Here is a 22,679-nt window from a genome sequence, read left to right on the forward strand (position 1 = left end):
TCAAAAAAAAAAAAAAAAAAATTATTTTAAAGGTTGAAAGATATTAGAAGTTGTTTCGAAGAGTTTTCAGAAATGACTTGACAATTTTATGAGACTGTCTAAAAAAAAAAAAAAAAAAAAAAAATGAAGTACATTTAAGGAAGTATATTTTTTGGTGGTCTTACTTAAAACACTCACCTGTAGCCTAGCCATATTATCTTTGCAAAAGTTCCTCAGTTTATACAAAAAGTTTTGTTTCTTGAATTCATTTCAAATTTTACTTTTGTTTTTATTTGTTCAATAAGCATTTACTGGGTGCCCCCTGTGTGCCAGGCAGTATGTGAGGAGGAGTAAAAGGTGATCACAGTGCAGGCCTCCTCATAGAGCCACATTCTGAAGAGGGAGACTGGGAAAAAGGAAAAAGAAACAGATGAAGTATGTCTGTTTACAAGTTGTAAAAGAATGTTGTGAAAGAAAACAAGGAACTAAAATAGAGAATGAGGCACAGGTAAGGACTGCTGTGATTGGTAGCAGATGTTGTTACCTTCCTGAGGAATATTCAGTCTGAAGTGCTAACCAGCGAGGTCTGGGCAGGGCCCGGTCAGACCAGCCTCGGCTTCTGTTCCAACCGGGGCCTGAGACCAGCGACATGGTTCTAAGAGGACAGTGACAGGGTCTTCAGTGCCATTTATTGAAAACTTTAAAATTTAAGCTTAAAAGATTAAGGAACAAAATTCAACACTATTTATGTATGTGAATGTTAATTGACATGGATACATTTTACATAGTTTAATGTGTATGTATGTTTTCTGTAGGCTAAAGTAGTTTCTTTTCTTTTTCAGCTGGATGAACTGCAGCTTTGCAAGAATTGCTTTTACTTGTCAAATGCTCGTCCTGACAACTGGTTCTGTTATCCTTGTGTATGTGAAATTTTGTGATTTTTGTTTTCCACCTCTTAAGTGTGTAACATACAGCGCTAAGGAAGTTTACTTCCGGTTTGGTTAAAGATTATAATTTTCTTCCTAAATTTCTAAAATATCATAGTATATACGGGTTTAATGAGTATAAACAACTGAAACCAAAAAAAAAAAAAAAAACCAGGGCTTGTTACCCATTTCTGATTTTAAAATGAGATATTGGATAAAAATAAATCTTGGGTCCTTTTTCTTTTTGAGACAGGGTCTCACTCTGTTACTCAGGCTTGAGTACAGTAGTGTGATCTCGGCTCACCATAGCCTCGACCTCCCCCAGGCTCAAGTGATTCTCCCACCTCAACCTCCAGAGTAGCTGGGACCACAGGCACGTGCCACCACATCTGGCTAATTTTTGTATTTTTTGTAGAGATGGGGTTTCACCATGTTGCCCAGGCTGGTCTCAAATTCTTGAGTTCAAGCAGTCCTCCCGCCTCAGCCTCCCAAAGTGCTGGGATTACAGGCATGAGCCACCACGCCCAGCGTCTGGATCCTTTAATAAAGTGAATTTTTGTTTCTCTTTTCATTCTTTCACAAGAGACCTAAGGCTTTGCATTTGTCTGTAGCTGTAAAATTTCCCCAAAATGATACGGCTTCAAGCTGGGCACTGACAAAGGGAATTCTGAGCATTCTTGGCCAGCAGCCTTGGCTGCCTGAGAGAAGCCAGCCCTGTGAGACAGTGCTGTGCCAGCCGAAAATGTCCCCATTTCTAACCAGTTCCCGGGGGTGCTGATGCTGCTGGACCCCCTGGCTGCACCTGGCAAAGTGGGTGCTCTTGTCTGCCACCGTCATGCATGTGGATGGTCTTGGCTTCAGGGGCAGCCATGCTCTAGTCCCAGCCTCTTACGAGGAACTCTGATGCAAATAGAAAATCAGTCAATCCCAGAAAAAAAAATCTCGTGTTTAAGAGTTAGGAAATAAATGTTTTAGAAATAATGGATCATATGTGGCTAGTTTAATATGAATGGTACACTTACATTTAAAACTTTAATATAACAAGATAAAACATTTCATTTCCAGATACCTAATCATGAGCTGGTTTGGGCTAAAATGAAAGGTTTTGGGTTTTGGCCAGCCAAAGTCATGCAGAAAGAGGACAATCAAGTTGACGTTCGCTTCTTTGGCCACCACCACCAGAGGTAATTCGCGACCCCATGTTCAGTGTCACCACCGTGCTTATGAAGTCCTTAAAGTTGAAAGTCTGATGATTTCTCCATCAGAGATGCATGAAGTTTATTTTAAATTGAAAAAAAAGCACATTATGCAGCCAAGAATATGTTCCAAGATAAATTGTTTCCAGATATTTTTCAGATACTGTTTACTAAACAAGACATTTTTAATAACTGACACTGTTGAACTTGAGAAGCACATTAGTGCTAAGACTGAATTTATAGTGCAGTGGGCAGGAGGACCTCAGGCTGTGTCCCTTCCATAAGACGAGAATGACATCACAGTTGCTCTGGCCATCTTCAAGGCTCAGTTAAAGACATAGACTAAAATCATCAATCTTGTGATCTCAGAATGTGTGTAAATACCTGAAGTGTGCATAAAAATAAGCCACAATAGGAATAAAGAATTAACATGCAATTTATTTGGTTCATTTAACACAGATATTGAGATAAGGTGAAAAAGTGACAGTAGTCAGCTATGTGATCTAAAAGTGATACTTTGCAAGGATTTAAATGAACAGCCCATGAGGCGTCTCCTGTCGTGCCAGGAGGCTACTAGTGCGTAGAGAAGCTGCACAATGAGGGGCCTTACTCCTCCCTGTGGTAAAGTTTTACTTGGTCTTTATTTAATTTAAACAGAAGTGTAGTTATAAGAAACCTATAAATACTATAAATTTCCCAAAAAGTAGTTCTGTTCTTTCATAAGTAGATACACACTTGCCTGACACTCTCATGTCAAGAAACATTAAATGATGATCCAATAAAATAACTCAATACAAAATGAATGTTTTATTTACATTATTATTAAGTGGTAATTTTTAACATATGCTTAATACCTCATACTCAGATGGTTTCAGTTTCTTATCAGAACAGGCAAGGAGGTAATGTATTTTTGGTAGGTTAGGGTAAGTCTTTATGTGAGATTGTGTCCTTGCTTCACCGTCTTCTACCCTAATCTTGACACATTAGTCAGTTTCTCTGAGCCTTAGCAAAATAAGGGCCTCTTACAAGAGTTGTTGTAAGGTTTACAGAAATGTTTCGAGAGACTGAGCACAGTACCTAGCACATAGTGAATACTCAATAAAGGTCAGCTTTTCTAATACAACAAATATTCAGGGAATAATGCGGGACAGTTTGCTTCCATGTTTTTGACATTAAGTAAAACACAGTTAACTTAGAAAAACAAGAATTCAATTATTTTATAGCGATACTAATAGGAAAGAATAATCTGATAATTAGAACTTTTTATCTATATATTTTTCTTTTTCATCAACTTGCAAGTAGCTTTATAGTGTCTTCAACCGTGAGTGATATTAATGAGTTAACTGGTTAGATGTCATTTAGTACACTATGCAGAAAATAGTTTTAAAGAATATTTGGGCTAATCTGCAGCAGTCCTAGTCTGTCACCTGAAGAGAGAATTAAAACATCAGATTACATTTTTAGAGGTATTTTTTTTCCCTCAAGCTTCTTAGGTCCTGGAAGATTTTACCTAAATAATTCTAGACTGATGGGACTCTTAAGGACTTTATTTTAGTCAATAAGAGAGGTTGACAAACTATGTAAAATCATTTTCCTTTTTCCTGGATACAATGTGAACAATTCGAAGTGAAGGATTGGTTAGGATATACTTTATACTCTACCATATTAGAATGTTTAAAAAATTTGATTAAATTATAATCATGAATTTTTAATTAAGCAACATATGCTCAAAAGTTCTAGTTGATGAGGAGCCTCTGGTTGCAAATTTTGGCTGATAATTATTCTTTGCTAGTCCATCATATCATTACATGTAAGTGGGAGGAAAAAAAATGGTTTTGTACCGTTTGTTTCCTCCCATACGCGCCAACAGAATATGCTGCTCCCTCGTAGACAACGAGCACATTGTAAATTTCCAGGAAAAGGGTCGAGTATGATTGTGTTTACATGTGAGAGCTGCTTCAGTGAGGTTTCTGTAGGATTTGCAAGATTTTGCCTGCCAAAGAAAGTAGCCGGTAAGACCTGTCTTAAGGAGGCTGAATCTTTTTGCTGCAAGTCGCTGGTGGATGGCCCAGGCCAGGAAACCAGGTACAGACAAAAAAGAGCTAGAGCACTTTGGGCTCATTGACATCAGATCACAGAACCATTTTATTCTGCACGTATAGTCTGAGCATTGACAGACATAGAGCCAAATTAGACTCTTCCGCTTTTTATTAGGCTTACCTTAAATTGCAGGGTGTTTGTTTGCTTTTTTATTTTTTTGTAGATCAGAGAGCATGCCCTGGGATAGTTTTTTAAATGGAAACCTGATTATCTGCAGTGCTGGAGCTGATTAAAAGAGAATAGAAGACAGTACTGGAGCTGATTAAGAGAGAATAGAAGCACATCGTGAGCTGTGTTGAGGCTTTTTAAAGAACAGATGTGAATCCATTTTATTTAAGATAAATAAGGAAAATACCCCTGTAGATACAAGTTCCTTCCAGGTAGTCAGCACTGCTTGTATCAGAATTCTCTCTCAAAAGCAAACTACTTTGAAAAAGTCAACAAACCACTTGTATTGAATTCCTACTATGTAATAGGAAATCAATAAACATCTGTTGACTGGAAGAGTAAATATATTCAAAATCTAATGGCAAGAAACTCTTCCACAAGCATAATTTCATTTGTACTCTGCATTGGAGTTTAGTTTTTCAAAGTTCAGTTTACTTTGATATGGTTTTTAACAAAGTACTTATGCCAGATGAGACATAATTGATATAATATTCACCAATATATTTATAAATAATGTTATAAAAGTTCAAATCTAACAGTTATAGCTGTTGTTAGCATCTAATGATACAGATTACTATGTATTTAAAATGTGCTTCTAGATTGTAAAGTTTGGCTTGTACAAGGAAGTAGAAATCGTTATTTATGGCTGAGCCACATGTGTGGTTCTCTAAGAGAGTCCTTCAGAACAGTCACAGGCCCAGCATTTCTGGAGCTCTATAATTACAGGCCAGGGATGAAAACTGAGACATACATGCTTGTAGCAGGAAAAAAAATCTTTAACAGAAAACTGAAAAGCATAACTGTGTGTGTTTCTAGTAGCATATCGCAACGTGTACTCTGCCGTAGAAAATGTCTGTTACTCATGCATCCGTATTATATAGTTTCCTACCTCATTTATGATGTTCCCTCTGCCTGGAATCTCTCCGAGTACTCACATTGTCTGCTGTCTAAATCTTTCTTATCTTCCAAGACCAAGGCCGAATAAAATGTTCTGACCACTCACAACCAAATGTGAACTCTTCCTCTCCATAGCACCCTCGAGTACCTTTACTACCTGCTGCATTGCATTATAATTATTCCTGAGTTCTTTCTGACAAAATTGTAAGTCCGTCACAGGCAGAGGCAGTGTAGGAAGTGCCATCCTAATCATCAGAAGACCCGAGAGATTCCGACCACTAATAGTTTACCTTAACCCTTGTGGGCAGCGTCTCCTGCTGCCGTCAAATGAGGCAACGAAACTCAGGACCACGTAGACACCATTCACTTTTCCATTCTTTCTTTGTAGTGCCTTCCCTTGGTACACAGCAAACATCTGTTGAATACAACATTTGGGATGGGTACGAATTTAAATCCAGAAAGAGACCAATGCCCAGGAAAAATGTTCTTGAATTTTTAGCATTCTTTCCAACAGAACCAAATATAGTTTTCATTTGCTAGTTTTAGATATGTATTGCACTCACGTTCACAGCTAACTACATTGTGGCTAAATAATAAATGGCTCTGCTTGTTAATCTGGTTTCTCTGAGTAGAGGCATGATGCAAATATGACTTACTGGATAATATTTTTAGATGTTCCCATTTTATATGTATACATGTATGTGTCGTGTGAAAATTTCTGGGCATTTTCAAGTGATTCTTTAGTGCTAACTGCAAATAGCTAGATAGGTTATATTAGTTTACAGTATTCAGAACAACAAATAACTTTAAAAGGACTTAGGAAGAATACAGATGTGAACTGTGACAAGCTAAGCTGATTAAATTGTGAACAATTGGGAGGCATTTGTGAATCGAATTCTGAGAACTTCTGTTGACTGTGAAAAACAAAACAAATCTCATTTATTTTCCACTTGGTAACTGTTTATTCAAGCCATGACGAAGCCTAAGTGATTGCGGTTTTTGCAATTGGCAGAAACGACAATTACTTTTGCACCAAGCTAACAGCTGAGAACTGCCACAGGTCACACTTTATGGCAGGCAGGGTGCACTGAAGCCCTCGACCACCTTTCCTGCCATTTGGGGTGTTTCTAACTATACCTTTACGTGTTTTTCCTAGGGCCTGGATTCCTTCTGAAAACATTCAAGATATCACAGTCAACATTCATCGGCTGCATGTGAAGCGAAGTATGGGCTGGAAAAAGGCCTGTGATGAGCTGGAGCTGCATCAGCGTTTCCTACGAGAAGGGAGATTTTGGAAATCTAAGAATGAGGACCGAGGTGAGGAAGAGGCAGAATCCAGTATCTCCTCCACCAGTAATGAGCAGGTGAGTGTGTCTCAGGAAGGAAGTGCCTATTCGTTCTTACTTTTAAATGCAGAAATCTTAGTGTACACTCCTCACTGTAATGAACAGATTTTGACATTTTCCTTCCCTTTTTTACATTTGTAAAGTGCTCTGCAAAAGTAAACCAAAACCAATTCAAATGAATACATAGATGTAACAGTGACCTTGACCCTGCCAGTACCAAGAGAGTTAAGTACAACTGCTCCTGCCTGAAGTGCGCTCGCTCTTTCAAGCCAGAGTAGCCATTAAGTCAGTGGTAACTGAGTGGATGGAAGGATGCAAAAGGTAGCAATGTACTCACTTCTCACCTGTGGGTCCACTATGAGCGTTTTCAGCAGAGAAGTATTTCCTAGTGTCTGGAATAATATATTACTTTTATAATGCCCACAGCTAAAGGTCACTCAAGAACCAAGAGCAAAGAAAGGACGACGTAATCAAAGTGTGGAGCCCAAAAAGGAAGTAAGTTGCCCACCTCGCAGTATCCAGGTGGCAAATGAAACAGGAAATATTTTCAGAGTATTTTGTATTTTCAAAGTATTTCAAAGACAATCACTCTTGGTGGATACTTGTGAAATTCAGTTGCTGTCAATCGAATAATATCCATCAAGCTGAAACCAGTCTTCTGACTTCCCTGTCATTATCTGTTACCCTGGAATAGCATACATGCTCCAAGTCTCCATCTTAATTCAGCAGCCACTGACCAAAGCTTGGCTAAGTGGGAAGGGCACGTTGCTATTAATACATTTCCTGGGAGCTCTGATATTTTTCCTAAGTATTATTAAAAACAACAAACACATTTATCCAGTATATCGGTTGTGCCAACATTTGAAAACTTGGAGACTGTGGTTGAGCTCAGCCGTTTTAAGTGATATAAGCCCTGCATGTTTTAAAACTGTGTAAATCTGGACACATTTCAAACATATATTCAGTGAGAAGTGGTTTAGGCTTTTAGGAAATTTGTTAATGAATCTAGTCCAATGAAGTGATTATAAGTTGACAATACTTTTTATATTCTATAAATTTTTATGTTTATTTTAAAAACAAAACTTACAGTATTAAGTAAAATTGTAAATGAAGCTTGTGTTTGTAATTGTAGCTGCTGTTAACTGCATGTCCTTTTCATTCACTGATTGGGGGAGATTGGTTTATTTTTAAATTGTGGCAAAATATACATTAAATCTACCATCCTAATCATGTTTTTTAACAGAAGTTTATGGTATGGCTGTTTACGTATATCACTGTCTTTTTAGTCTAATAGAGTAGTTCTTGAACTAGTGAATTATATTGCTTTGTTTTGCATCTAACCTCTTGTCTTACATTTTAGGAACCAGAGCCTGAAACAGAAGCAGTAAGTTCTAGCCAGGAAATACCCACGATGCCTCAGCCAATCGAAAAAGTCTCCGTGTCCACTCAGACCAAGAAGTTAAGTGCCTCTTCACCAAGAATGCTGCATCGGAGCACCCAGACCACCAGTGATGGCGTGTGTCAGAGCATGTGCCATGACAAATACACGAAGATCTTCAATGACTTCAAAGACCGGATGAAGTCGGACCACAAGCGGGAGACAGAGCGTGTTGTCCGAGAAGCTCTGGAGAAGGTAATGCTTGTCGCCACCGTGGGTGCCCTGCTGCAGCCGGCACTCCTGTCATGTTAGGCTCCTTTTACTCATGCATCAACCCAGTAGCAGCTTTTAAATGGAGCAATAGAATGACACCAGTATCTTTTATAGCATTTCAAGTAATAATGATACTTTTCTCACCTAAATTTTTTACACATGTACTAAAGGGGAAAACGGTACCTCATGCAGGTAGAAGCGGTGTGTTCAGTTTCTGCTCCGTCGCAGACGGCCTGTGTAAGTTGTGTGCTGACTTACTGTGGGTTGTCTTTTCATTCCAGCTGCGTTCTGAAATGGAAGAAGAAAAGAGACAAGCTGTAAATAAAGCTGTGGCCAACATGCAGGGTGAGATGGACAGAAAATGTAAGCAAGTAAAGGAAAAGTGTAAGGAGGAATTCGTAGAAGAAATCAAGAAGCTGGCAACACAGCACAAGCAACTGATTTCTCAGACCAAGAAGAAGCAGTGGGTAAATACCAGTCTTTTCTAGACTGTTATTTCTGAAAACGTACCACAGGTATGATGCCAGTTGATTCAGAAGGTAGCTGTGGCACATGCAGAAGATGTTTCTGAAATCAGATCAAATGTGAAATGGTCAGCTTTAGTTTTTAAAATTTTATTAACAGTCCTATGATCTCTCAACCCCAGATCCCACATTACTGTGTACTGCTCAGGATTATTTTGTTAAATTGAGATTATAATACCTTAGTACATATTTATTACAATTAACTTATATAATTTCTCCATCTATGCAAAGATTTTATTTGGGCAAATTGGCTGGCCCTAACTTTTACCTGGTGATTTCAGATAGGTAACATCCAAATGGTGAAATCATAAATGTAATTATCACAATACATTAAAGAGTTTCAGATTTCCCTGCACTTAACATTTATACATTAGATTTTGTTAAAGAAATCAATTACTTTTACTTTATAGTAGTGACATTTCACTGGTCTCTAACTACCATCCCTTATACCTGACCAGCTAGTGTCATTTGTCGTCATGTCCGGCTCGCGAGTCTCATCCTCCCCACCAGAGCGGGAGCAGATTCTGAGTACACAGCATCCAGGTGCTCATCTTACAGCCGCCACAGTGCTCAGTGAATTAGGGAAAAGTCTTGCTCCCGAAAGCTCATAACTTGGTTTCAGTTGACTATATAAAGTTCTGTGATAAACTTTAATTCTTCATTTTATCCAGCCTATATTATATAAATACACATAAACTCTTCATGAAAGAAATATTTTTAAATCGGTGACAAAGATTTGGCAAGAAGGAAAAGAGAAACTTAGCATATAATTTAGAAGAATACATGAAGATAACTTGGTAGGAAGAGGTGGTGAATAACAAAATAAATATTGTTAACAAAAGACCAGGCGATCTGTGGAGGGAAAAAGAGAGCTTTATTTTCTGTTAAAAAAAACAGCCTGCACATTGGGTGGCACAGCCTTCAGTACAAGTGAAAGTGTTCTCTCCAAAGAAGAAAATTTCCATATTCTTTAAGAAATTTCATTGGTGCTAGTAAGGTTTTGAGGAGCTGACAAGCTCTGATTGGTGAGGGATGGCAGTCAGCAAAACTAGTCTGAGAGTTGCAGCCAACATTTTGTGTTCCAAGTGCTTTTCCCCCCAGCTTCTCAACTCAGTTTTAGTTGGGTATGACAAGAATGACTGAATTTGTGTGATCAACTCTCACAATATCATTAGATAGGAATTAAGGTATGCTCAAGATAACAGAAGCACAGCACCCAAAGACGCTCATGCCTATAGTCCCAGTGCTTTGGGAGGTCAAGGCAGAAGGAGTGCTTGAGCCCAGGAGTTCAAGGTTGCAGAGAGCTGTGATCGCACCACTGCACTCCAGCCTAGGCGATGGAACAAGACCCTGTCTCTTAAAAAATTTTTATGAGTAGAAATCTCTTAAGTTTACTAATAAAGAATCAAGAAAATGGGAAGAAGAGGCTATAATTATAAAACTGTCTTTTATACCACTTTACCATTTGTGAAATAGCTGAAGTGGGTATTTTTGTACTCTTCTTTAAGATGAGGAATTTGAGACTTACTAAAAACCCAGTTGGCAGAGCTGAGCTTTGTGTGCGCATCACAGTGGGTCTAGTAGACTAGTAAAAGGGTTAGAATTCTTTCTTCTTGGCCGGGCTCGGTGCTCACGTCTGTAATCCCAGCACTTGGGGAGGCCGAGGCGGGCAGATCACTTGAGACCATGAAACTCCATCTCTGCAAAAAATACAAAAATTAGCCGGGTGTGGTGGTGTGTGCCTGAAACCCCAGCTACTTGGGAGGCTCAGGCAGGAGAATCTCTTGAACCCAGGAGGTGGAGATTGAAATGAGCTGAGATTGTGCCACTGCACTCCAGCCTGGTTAACAGAGCGAGACTCTGTCTCAAAGAAAAAAAAGAATTCTTTCTTCCCAATTACATCTTTCATTGTTGTAAGAAATAGAATAGTATTATAGGAAAGCATGTAGGCATGCCAGATGCCGAATAATGGATGTCACGAGAAACACAGAAAGATGCATCTATTAAATATACCCATAGAAAGGGGGAAATTGAAAACGGATGAACACACAAACAAAGAGTAGGTCCTTGGGGGAAGGATGGTGGTGCTGTGTAAAGTCTTAAAGATGAGGAAACGAAGAAGTTAAATAGCTCGATCTGAAGCTGTGTGACCAGTGGGTGGCACAGACCGCAGATGTGAATCCCGGCACGCCTCACTCAAGCTGTTTCCAAAATTCACTCTGCACCTTTCTAATGGGGATTGTACTGAAGGTGCAGTTGCTGAAATAATAGATAATAATGCATACGATATACAATCAGGAAGAAAATCAGAATTTTTAGTATCAAATGTAGGCTGTTCTCCCTCCAGGGCTCTCACCAGCCATCAAATCTGCATGTGTCTATCTACAGAACTTTCACATTTATACTGATCTGTTGTCAAGTGTTTACATTCAAAACAGGCTCTCATCTTCCTTGCCTCACTGTGGGTGTCTGTTCATGATACTACCATTAGTTCACCAAGCCAGCTTGGAACTTTAGCTTTACTCTTTTCACTCTTCTCTTCTCCCATGACCAGAGTCCAACCACGGTACTATGGACCCTTGCACTAGAACATTCTTCGGGGGAGGTGTACATTGTGGGATGTTTAACAGTATCCCAGGCCTCTGTCCGCCAGTAGTACCTTCTGCCCCAAAGTTGTGACAGTCAAAAATATCTCCAGATGTTGCCAAATAAGATGAAGACTGAGACTTGGCCACTAGATTTGAGGTTGTAGGTGACCTTGCTAACAGCATATTCGTGGCATGGGATGAGTAAAGACTGCAGCGTATGTTAACAATGATGGGGAGAGAAGAGAAGAATTTGAGATAGGGAATTTAGGCAAGTCATTCAGGGAGCTTGTGGAGAGCAGAGGGATGTGAAGTCAAGGGCATTTTAAGAAAAGAAACGGGAATGACCCCCATAGAGATGGAAAAAACAGGGGCGTCAGGTACCACCTGACAGCAGCTTGAGTTTGCTGACAGCCAGGCATGAGCTACAGTCATCCCCAGCACTCCCTTTCCATCTGCTGTGCATAAAATGTATTCAGATTCCACAAAGGTTGAGCCAGAAAGATCCGTTAAAAGCACCACCTCAGGAGTCTGCCATTGTAACCCGTCTCTCAGACATCCACCCCCAAGTCTAAAGACTGCCCGATTTCTTCCCCGCAGTGCTACAACTGTGAGGAGGAGGCCATGTACCACTGCTGCTGGAACACGTCATACTGCTCGATCAAGTGCCAGCAGGAGCACTGGCACGCGGAGCACAAGCGCACCTGCCGCCGGAAAAGATGAAGCTGGCCCTTCCCGGAGTCACCCCGACGATCACTCTTTTCAGACACAGCGGTTTTTGTTTCCAAGAAGCCAAAATTGTTTAGAATTTGCTTCCCATTTTGCACCAGCCTTTAAACACTTTTCGTGAAGAAATTTTGCACAGTAGTTTAAATCTTTTGTTAATGCTCCTCCGAAGTTTTTCAGGGGGTAAAAGTAACATCAGTGGAGGGTATTATTTTAAATAAATTTTAATTGAGAATTTGTTGCATTTTCAGCAAATTTTAAAACATTTTTAGGTTTTACAGAGATTTTAACCTTTAAACAACAGATCTTTAAAAAACAGGTGAATACAAGTGAGTTTAACAAAGAAACATTTAGAATAGATCTGAATGTAAGAACTACAGAACTGTTTCAGAAATAAAACATACTACCTTGATGTGACATTTTTTTCTTAACCTTGTTGAGCTGGTTTTGTTCAGCTTAATTTACTGTTCAAAGGCATTATCTGTTGGTCACACCAGTGGGTATATGATTGAATTTAGGGAACAGGGTTGACACAGCAGGGCTAGTCCTGCGTATTTTTTCTTAAATATTTCCCAATTGTGTTTTTCATTATTTCTTTTCAATATATAACTTTTATAACAAATTATTAGCTTTGATCTTGTAGTTTAAAATTGCAGGGAACTGGGGTAATCTTTTACTGAGCTGGATCTTAGAGAAAATGAATATTTAAATTTTAAAGTTTGCACATTTCATCTTTGTCCTAACATGAGTGCTTGTAACAAAATAAACAACAAAAACAAAGAGCCAAAAACTACCTTTATCCATATGTGAAATTACAGATGAGGCATACAAATTTATTTAATGCTTCCCTTCCCTTCCCACATATCATCTCACTGCCTATTATCTGGTGTCACCTCATGTATTGTAAGTTAATACTAAAAGAAGAGAAAGCACTTAAGTTTCACAGAAGCCGTTACGTTTGTGGTCATGGGTCGTTGCCTACTAATGAACTCCATCACTGTACACAGAATGAAGAATAATGCATGTTAATTTTCTTGTATTAAAGATGCCGTGATTTGTAAAAAGTCTGTATTTTGCGGAATGTCTGGATTAAGAAGCATTACCAATAGGAATGGATCGATAGTTGAATAATGATTTTTTATACATAGATATATAAAATACAGCCAGGAAAACTTAAATTACTTTTCTTTTAAAAGATCTCACAATTTATGTGTTTTTTTTAAGACTGATCTTAGAACAAGTCAAATTCCCATTTATCATTTAGTTATTTTTTAAGGTTAGAGAAATAATTTGTAAATATTTATTTAGACCTTTGATATTTATTAAAGCAATTACTCACAATGGAAGTGAAAGAATCAGGAGAAAAGCCTTTTAAAAAGTTTTCTCCAGGTTTGTCAGGGTCACTCTAAAGATAAAAATGGAACTAAGTCTTCTGTGAAATGTCCATCTAATCTTGATGCTGTTGCAGATGGCGGTGACACAAGTTAATTGACAAACTACTGCCAAATGGTGCACAATATTTTGTAAAAAGTACCCAGTAGCCCCATTTCATACAATGTTCCTAAATTACGCAGTAACTTGGCATCGTCGCTCCCTCCTTGTTGCTGTGTAATTCGAGTTGCCACAGCATGTGGCGCTGATGGACGTGTCAGAACCGAGAACACTTAACCTTCTTTGATTGTTTTTCAAGTTTTAAGACTTCGATCCACCCCTATGAGAGCAAGTAATTGTGGAAATATTTTTGGTGTAAAATCATTCCAGAGTATGTAATATTTAACTGATAGCTGCATGAAAGTGAGATTCGTGTTACTTTGGCTTTTTTGTCTCTGTTGACACGGTTGCACATTTCCAAGTTACTACAGCGTGAAAACTGTGTGTTTAAAAAAAAAAAAACAAAATTAAAAAAAGAGATTGTGGCCTGGTTTTGTAAAAGTTTTAGGTAAAATTACAACTGATTGTTTTAGGAATCATCATTAAAAATTTTCTGCAAATCATAAAACTATATCGAGGCGTTGAGCTTAGCCACTCTGCACATTGTAATTATTCATTGTGGCTGTCCAGTCCTATGATGCATTCTGGCATTTTGTAAGCTGCTCTGACTAGCAATATATAGATTCACTTAATGTGTTAACATTGGTTAATAAATGTATTTAAAAAAAAAAACTAGCTTTAGAAATTTATTTAGTCTAGCCCCTATATCCAACCAAATACTACTGTCGCTAAACGTTGGTCATATACTGTGGCTCACTCTTTGGTGACTATTTAATGTTATATAAAATCAGTGTGTTAAACATCATTCATTCACCCAAACATATAAATTGAATTTACTTTCACCAGATCTCAAAAAGACCATACATGATATAAAAAGGAGAGGATGATGATTGTATCAGCTGCATATCAATTATTGCAAATCAGCCTGAAAAACAGACAACTCAGAATGGAGCATATTCTTAATTGGAAGCCAGCTGAGGCTTACCCTTTGCTGTTTTCATCTCCTTGTTGGTATGGTGGTTGCAGGTAGTTAACCAGCCCCCGTTCTTAGTGCCAACATTAACCCAGCCTTAGTCGGTACTCTCTGGTTTTCATCATTCATGCCCTGTAGATGCATCACAACTGAGATCAGATGGTTTAGGTCTGAATATTAAAGTCCCAGTTACTGTAGGATTGTAAAGTTTCCAACAGTAGTAGTAGTATTCTATTCAAGCTCATTTTGTCTTTGTTCTTCTAGATACATTTTGCTAAGCAACAGGCTTACTGGTCCTCACTTAAAAATAAGGTGTCGGCCGGGCACAGTGGCTCATGCCTGTAACCCCAGCACTTTGGGAGGCCAAGGTGGGCAGATCACCTGAGGTCAGGAGTTTGAGACCAGCCTGGCCAACATGGTGAAACCCTCTCTCTACAAAAATACAAAAAAAAATTAGCCAGGCATGATGACAGGTGCCTGCAATCCCAGCTACTCGGGAGGCTGAGGTGGGAGAATCGCTTGAACCCAGGAGGCAGAGGTTGCAGTGAGCCGAGATCGCCCCATTGCACTCCAGCCTGGCGACACAGCGAGACTCCGTCTCAAAAAAAAAAAAAAGGTATCACTTGGCACTTTATGAAATGCCAACTCTGAATCTAGACCTTAATTATTAGAATTGTGTTCTAAACAGCACTTTGGGAGGCCGAGACAGGCGGATCACGAGGTCAGGAGATCGAGACCATCCTGGCTAACACGGTGAAACCCCGTCTCTACTAAAAAATACAAAAAACTAGCCGGGCGAGGTGGCGGCGCCTATAGTCCCAGCTACTCGGGAGGCTGAGGCAGGAGAATGGCGTGAACCTGGGAGATGGAGCTTGCAGTGAGCTGAGATCCGGCCACTGCACTCCAGCCCGGGCGACAGAGCAAGACTCCGTCTCAAAAAAAAAAAAAAAAAGAATTGTGTTCTAAAATAGTCTTTTCAATAAAAAAAAAAGTCAAATAGGAAACCCATATCTATAATACATGAGTATCACTAAAAATTTCAGTCATTGATGACAGCAAAATGAAAGAAGGCCTCTAGGAGGGCGTACGGAGTGAGTGAAGTGACAAGGTTGCTTCTGTAATTGGGGACAGATGAAATTGAAGTAGTGAAGCAAGTGGCTGAGAGAATAAAAAGCAGTTTGCCACTTTCCAATATTAAAAGAAAATAAAACTAGAAATGGGAAACTTGTGTGAAAGTGATCTTTAAATAAACAAGAAGGAAAAATGTGCAGTTGTAGCAAAGCAATAGCTTTGGTCAGGCTACTCAAGACAAGATAGGTGTAAACAAGTAAGTTTAAAAAGATTTAATAACTTGCTCAGACTTACCCAGTAGGTGAGTGGCAGAGCTAGGTCTCAAGCTCGGTTCGGTTTGATTGTAAAACCCATTTTCTTAACTCTTACGCTAGGCTGAACATACAGATAGAAAATTACTTGACAAACATTTGAAATTAAAGTCATCAAGTTCAATACATCTAGAATCAAAGCCATCACCTTCCCTGCCTCACTCCACTTCTCCAGTCTCACAGTCCTGGTCCCCCAGACTAGACTATGATGCAACAAGTGGCCTCGCCCTGTTCTTTGCCTTCAGTCTTTAATTCAGTAGTTCTCAAACTTCTGACATCAGGATCACTGGAGGGCTTATTAAAGCACCACTAGGCTGCACCTCCAGCGTGTGCATCGCTCCCAAGTTCCTAAGTGTTGCTGATGGGAACATCCTTTGAGAACACTGCTTTACTGACATGTGGAGGGGAAAAAAAGAAAAAAGAAATGGACCCTTTCCTGAAAAGTGCACATATACATACATGCACAGATAATGCTGCATAAAATTCTGTGGATTCCTAAGGCCCAGAATTATGTTGACCCTCACGTTAAGAATCCTTAATCCAGTAGGACTGGAGCAGCAAAATGGGAGGGATACAAGTGGAGGCCTGTTACTGTAATTTAAGTCAGGGCCTCTCAAACGTTCGTGAGCACACAGATCACCTGAGGACCTGGTCAAGATGCAGAATCTGATTTAGTGGGTCTGGCATGGGTGGAGCCGGTAATTCTGCCCCTTCTAATGAGCCTCCAGGTGGTATTGATTCTTGTGGACAGGGACAGTACGTGAGAGGCCGGGTGCTCAGGAGTGTGTAAACTCATGAGATGAAGTACTACTGCACTAAATTATGAACTCCATAAAGCAATACTCTTAAATAAAAATATATGAGGCATGCATGTCACTTCAAATTTTCTAATAGCCATATTTGAAAAGTCAGAAATAGGTGACATTAATAAGACCTCTTAATATATCCAGAATACCACTTCAACATGTAATTAACATAAAAATGATTGAGATCGCTTACATTCATGTTTAGCACTAAGTCTTTAAAAGCTGGTGTGTCTTTTATAGCTTCTGTGTGTCTCCATTCAGACTGGCCATGCTCATTTACATGTAGCTGGTGGCAACCTGTATTCAATTCAGTGTATTGGACAGAGCAACCTAAAAATAAGAGCTTCGTCTTAGACCAGTGCGTGCCCTATCAGCACCTTACCTATAGTAGATATTCATACAGCAAAAATGTATTAAAGCTTACTCGGAACAAAGGAGCTGAAAAAAAATCAGTTCTTGCCAGAATTTAAACCTCTCTGAGGGTAGGCTCTTGATATGTTTCAAAGTCTCAGGTTTGAAAACTTACAAATATCTAGTTAAGCTCCAAAATGACATTTCAATTAGGATCCCTTATCCTAAGTATCCTTGTGCTCTAAAGGGCAGTCTAAGAAGCCTTGAGTCTAACTCCTGAACTCCATACTGGGGAGAAAGCAGACCCATTGCTTCCTGGTGTCACAGTATTAGTAACACCACACCTCCTCTTCCGTAGTCCGTTACAGACTGCAGGTGGCTTCGTGAAGTCTTGCGAGGACAGGAAGTAGTCCCTACCCTCCTGAAACGAACTTTTGTTGTTGTTGTTGTTGAGACGGAGTTTCACTCTTGTCGCCCAGAGTGAAATGGCATGGAGGGCAATGGCACGATCTCGGCTCACCGCAACCTTCGCCTCCCTGGTTCAAGCGATTCTCCTGCCTCAGCCTCCCAAGTAGCTGGAATTACAGGCGGCTGCCACCACACCCAGCTAATTTTTGCATTTTTAGTGGAGACAGGGTCTCGCCATTTTGACCAGTCTGGTCTTGAACTCCTGACCTCGGGTGATCCACCCGCCTCGGCCTCCCAAAGTGCTGGGGATTACAGGCGTGAGCCACCGCGCCCGGCCGAACGAGGACGGATAGGATAGCAGAAGCTGAAGAATGCTGAGGAAATTCAGAAAACACTGTAAGCATCATCCACCGATTCATCAATGTGAGAACTGCTTGAGCTCCTACAGCATCTCTGTGGGATGTGGGGTAAACAGCAATGAGCACAGCAGTGCAGACCTCTCTGGTCTCTTGAAAGCTTATACTCTAGTGAGCAAGGTGCCATGGAGACAGATGCAGGACTGCAGGATACAGAGGAAGCCTAAAATCTCAGGAGGGGAAAGAACTAGTGGGCTGAACCTTTCAGGGTGAGCAGGGGTTAGCTGGAGATGAAACAGAACAGAGGCACCATATCGATTTTGGATGATTTGTTTTCCACCTTCATATTTTTACAATGAACATTAATACTTTTGAAAGTGGGGGGAAGTTAGAAAAAGGCTTGCTAGAGAGGTGTGTAGGAAGAGTTACAGGAGCGTAATGGGAGATGTGGCATGGTTACAGACAGCGACGGGCGCAGAAGGAAGGAGGGCAGTGGCTTTCGAGGACGAGCAGGGACAAAGCACAGCGAGGGCAGCAGGCCAAGACGTGAAGATGAGAGAAGACGATCCAGGAAACACGGCAAAAGGGGGAACGAAACAGACGGAGGGAAATCCTGTTTGGGACAACACGAGGAACCTATTTCTTTTTTGAGACAGAGTCTCGCTCTGTCTCCCAGGCTGATGTGCAGTGGCGCGATCTCGGCTCACGGCAAGCTCTGCCTCCCAGAAGAGAAACCTATTTTTATCTAACCAGGAGCCCCTGGAGAGAGAAGGTGCAAGTATTCTCCAACGCTGGAATTTTAAAAAATTATCTTAGTTTAAAAATTGATACAAAAGTCAAAGGTTGGAAAAGTTACCAAGTGAAAATGTCTCAGCCGATTTAGTTCTCTTGTTCAGAGGCAATCACAGACCTCGCCAGTTTCCTATGCATCCTTCCAAAGACAGACACACACAAGCTAGTGCTATCCTAGCATTGAGAACAGTCAAATTCAGTTACCTGTAAACGTGAATTTAGACACATATGCATATACATACACGTGTGTATATGTGTCTGTATGTACGTCAAAGTGCACTCAAAGTTTCATTAAAGTATAACCAGAAAGTAGAATACATTGTAAAGGATGAGCGTGGTGGCTCACACTGCTACTCACAGCACTTTGAGAGGCCAGGGCAGGAGGATCACTTGAGGTCAGGCGTTTGAGACCAGCTTTGGCAACGCAGTGAGACCCCACCTCTACCAAAAAAAATTTTTTTTAAACATTATAAAAAGTGCCAATCCACTGTCTTCTATCTCACTTTAAAGAGGATCATAAACATGAGGAAAGACTAAGCTCTGAATTTTTAGAATCTTTCAATAATTCTAGCAACTGAACACCTGCGAAAGGGAGTGTGAAGAGAGGTGGGACTGAGGACCAAACCGTTTTGGATTTGTCTCCAGTGAAGATGTCGTTATTTGTATTCAGTTTCTTACTGCTCTTGATCCTTCGGCCAAAGAGAGCTCAGAACAAAGGAGCTGAAAACAATCAGTTCTCGCCAGAATGTAAGCCTCCCCGAGGGCAGGCTCTTCTCTGTAAATGTGAGTTTATACACGAATGTACACATTTATACACATAGGTACTCTTTTCATAAATCATTTCCAAGCATTTTTACTCAGATTTCACTAGTGTTTCTGGGAAGCCTTCAGGGTCCCAGCAACGCACTTCCACTTCCACATCCCAAAGATGCCAGTGGGAAGGAGCCCAGCTCAGACTGCAGCCCCTGCGTCCCATGCTCTGGCCTAGAGACCCAGTTCCAGTTCTCAAGCCCAACCCTGTGGCCGTGAGGGAGGTTGGGAGGTGTCCTCACCCCCAGCCTCTAGCAGAGACGGCATAAACCTGCCTGACCAACAGTCCCAGGCACAATGTCTAAATTAAATCCTGAAGATGTTTCTGTTTCACCAACAATTTAAAAACTCTCCAAGATTGCTAAAATCACATGAACCTGAAAAGCACTGGGGCTTATTTGCTTAATTTACAAGTACTCATTTATTTATAAGCCAGTTTGGTACCATGAACAATATACAGACAGACATGTACACATGCATATACAAAAACACAGACAGACATAAAGAAGATCTTATAGCTTTAGTTTTAAAATGTTAGCCATGAGTCAGGTGAAAATCACTAGTATCAAAGAACAGTTGGTTTTAAACTGTGTCTCTGTGAATGGAACAGGCTGAGATTTATCTGTCCCCCAGGGCCCAAGCCATCATGGAGTTCTAAAGAAAACGGGATAGCAAATTTATTTCCCAAAGCACACACAGAGAATTTAAGCCTTGCTAAGGAGGAGCTGAAGTGTGGCAGTCAGAGGAAAATTAAAAAGGGATGCCAAGGTAACTTACCATAGGATTTCATGGGGAGGCCAGCTTCATTTAGATAGGTAGCTTTCAGTTTAGTCTGTTTTCCAACTGGACCAACGGACTCAGGGCAGAGCCCATTAAGAAACAGGGCCAAGGCCAGGCACGGGGGCTCACACCTGTAACCCCAGCACTTTGGGAGGCCAGGGTGGGTGGATCACGAGGTCAGGAGTTTGAGACCATCCTGGCTAATATGGTGAAACCCCGTCTCTACTAAAAATACAGAAACAAAATTAGCCGGGCGAGGTGGCAGGCGCCTGTAGTCCCAGCTACTTGGGAGGCTGAGGCGGGAGAATGGCGTGAACCCGGGAAGCGGAGCTTGCAGTGAGCTGAGATCTTGCCACTGCACTCCAGCCTGGGCGACAGAGTGAGACTCTGTCTCAAAAAAAAAAAAGAAAAAAGAAAAGAAAGAAACGGCCACAAAACTGTGAAAACCAGGCAGTTAGAAGGCAGAGCATTTAGGTGTTTAAAAATCAAGGATTTTACTTTTTTTTTTTTGAGACAGAGTCTTGCTCTGTCATCCAGGCTGGAGTGCAGTGGTGCGATCTCAGCTCACTGCAGCCTCCACCTCCCGGGTTCAAGTGATTTTTCTGCCTCAGCCTCCCAAGTAGCTGGGACTACAGGCGCCTGCAACCATGCCTGGCTAGTTTTTGTATTTTTTGTAGAGACGGGGTTTCACCATGTTGGCTAGGCTGGTCTCGAACTCCTGAGCTTGTGATCTGCCCACCTCAGCCTCCCAAAGTGCTGGAATGACAGGTGGGAGCCATCGTGCCCAGCCAGGATTTTACTTTTCTACTGAATCCCAGATCCCCTCAAAAAGGGGACTGTCACGGGACTGGGCCATACAATACCTCCACAGTCACTTCATCACAAAGACGCTTCTCTACGTGTTTAAACTGCAGCTTTTTCATCTAAACAACCTCCACAGTCACTTCATCACAAAGATGCTTCTCTACGTGTTTAAACTGCAGCTTTTTCATCTAAACATCCAACACAGTCACTTCATCACAAAGATGCTTCTCTACGTGTTTAAACTGCAGCTTTTTCATCTAAACATGGAAAGAAATGAGTAGCTCTCTGTAGTAATAACCATTTACTGTAAAGAACTGCCTTCAGACACCCCGAAAACTGCAGCTCTCACCAGTGACGCCGGACATCACACACACCGAGGTTAAGTCCTGTCCCACAGTACAGTGTCATCTCCAGTGCCCCAAAGCCAAGAGATCAATCAGGTCACGCAGCACATAATGTGGTTTCAGACCTGAGAGGACCCTGCCCGTGACTCTCTAGACGGCACAGGAAGACAGAAGACCCCGAGAAGCAGTGAGTGGTGCCTTTTCCTGCGTTCATTAAGGTGTCTGAGTCATGAGATGTCCCCTCCAGATCCTTTCAGGTGGAACCAAAGACAGCAAGGAGTAAGGGGGAGCAGGAAGAACAGGGGGAGCAGGAAGAACAGGGGGAGCCGCTCTTGAGAAAGGAAGTGAACACAGAGGAACCAAGCACATAATTTTTTTTAAAAAGGGTTTCAATTTACTGAAAAAACATTTCCACAACAAGACCCAAAGAGCGATAGCAGAAAGGCCCTAAACACACCCACACAGAGCTTGAGTATCAGTTTTAATTAAGCTGACCATAGAGCTTAAAAAGAAAAAATTGCCCGGGCGCAGTGGCTCACGCCTGTAATCCCAGCACTTTGGGAGGCTGAGGCGGCGGATCATGAGGTCAAGAGATCAAGACCATCCTAGTCAACATGGTGAAACCCCTTCTCTACTAAAAATACAAAAATTAGCTGGGCGTGGTGGCGCGCACCTGTAATCCCAGCTACTCGGGAGGCTGAAGCAGGAGATTCGCTTGAACCCAGGAGGTGGAGGTTGCAGTGAGCTGAGATCGCACCATTGCACTGCATTCCAGCACTGGCAACAGAGTGGGACTCTGTCTCAAAAACAAAAAAAAAAGAAAACTCAAACCTCTTTATCAGATTTTAGCCAGGACAAACAGATGAGATTTCTGTGTTTTGAATCATTTTTACCAAAGGTACCTTCCTGAGTGGCAAAGCAGTATCCCACAAAGTCGGAAGTTATCACAAATACCAAACCAAAAGGGACCGGCTCCCTGACAAGGAAGGGAGCCGGCTGTGGCCGTGAAAGCACGAACCCTAGTCATTAGGCCACAGGCTGGACGTGCTTTTGTTTTTTCCCTTTTTTCCTTTTTGTGTGTAAATCTTGCAGGGGATCCAAAGCAGGTAGTTTGAACATTTAAAGGGTTTAAAATTGTTTTTTATTTGATTTCAGCTGCAACGCTGCTTCTCTGATTCCCTGGATGTCAGCATTTCATCAGAGTCAGTCATTAGAGTCCTCATGTAGAAAAGATTTGTTGGATCTGCACTTTAAATATCTCAGTAATTTTATTTTTGTCCACTC

At 40.9% G+C, this 22,679-nt stretch overlaps 1 protein-coding gene across 7 annotated transcripts in view; it reads left to right on the forward strand.

The window, feature by feature from the left end:
- The window catches only part of ZMYND11 (zinc finger, MYND-type containing 11), a 73,503-nt gene extending 59,242 nt beyond the window's left edge, over nucleotides 1-14,261 (forward strand). For 6 of the 7 annotated variants that reach the window (XM_011942277.1, XM_011942279.1, XM_011942281.1 and 3 more), the window contains 7 exons: nucleotides 822-899; nucleotides 1,971-2,089; nucleotides 6,423-6,630; nucleotides 7,039-7,107; nucleotides 7,973-8,245; nucleotides 8,545-8,730; nucleotides 11,973-14,261. In XM_011942277.1, the coding sequence (XP_011797667.1) occupies nucleotides 822-899; nucleotides 1,971-2,089; nucleotides 6,423-6,630; nucleotides 7,039-7,107; nucleotides 7,973-8,245; nucleotides 8,545-8,730; nucleotides 11,973-12,095 (1,056 nt within the window). In that variant the 3' untranslated portion in view covers nucleotides 12,096-14,261. Of the gene's footprint in view, nucleotides 1-821; nucleotides 900-1,970; nucleotides 2,090-6,422; nucleotides 6,631-7,038; nucleotides 7,108-7,972; nucleotides 8,246-8,544; nucleotides 8,904-11,972 lie in introns of those variants that run through there. The other variant, XM_011942280.1, reaches the window with a different exon arrangement.
- Nucleotides 14,262-22,679: the final 8,418 nt, after the last annotated feature.

Source organism: Colobus angolensis, unplaced genomic scaffold (assembly GCF_000951035.1).
Source record: "Colobus angolensis palliatus isolate OR3802 unplaced genomic scaffold, Cang.pa_1.0 Scaffold209, whole genome shotgun sequence".
NCBI lineage: Eukaryota > Metazoa > Chordata > Mammalia > Primates > Cercopithecidae > Colobus > Colobus angolensis.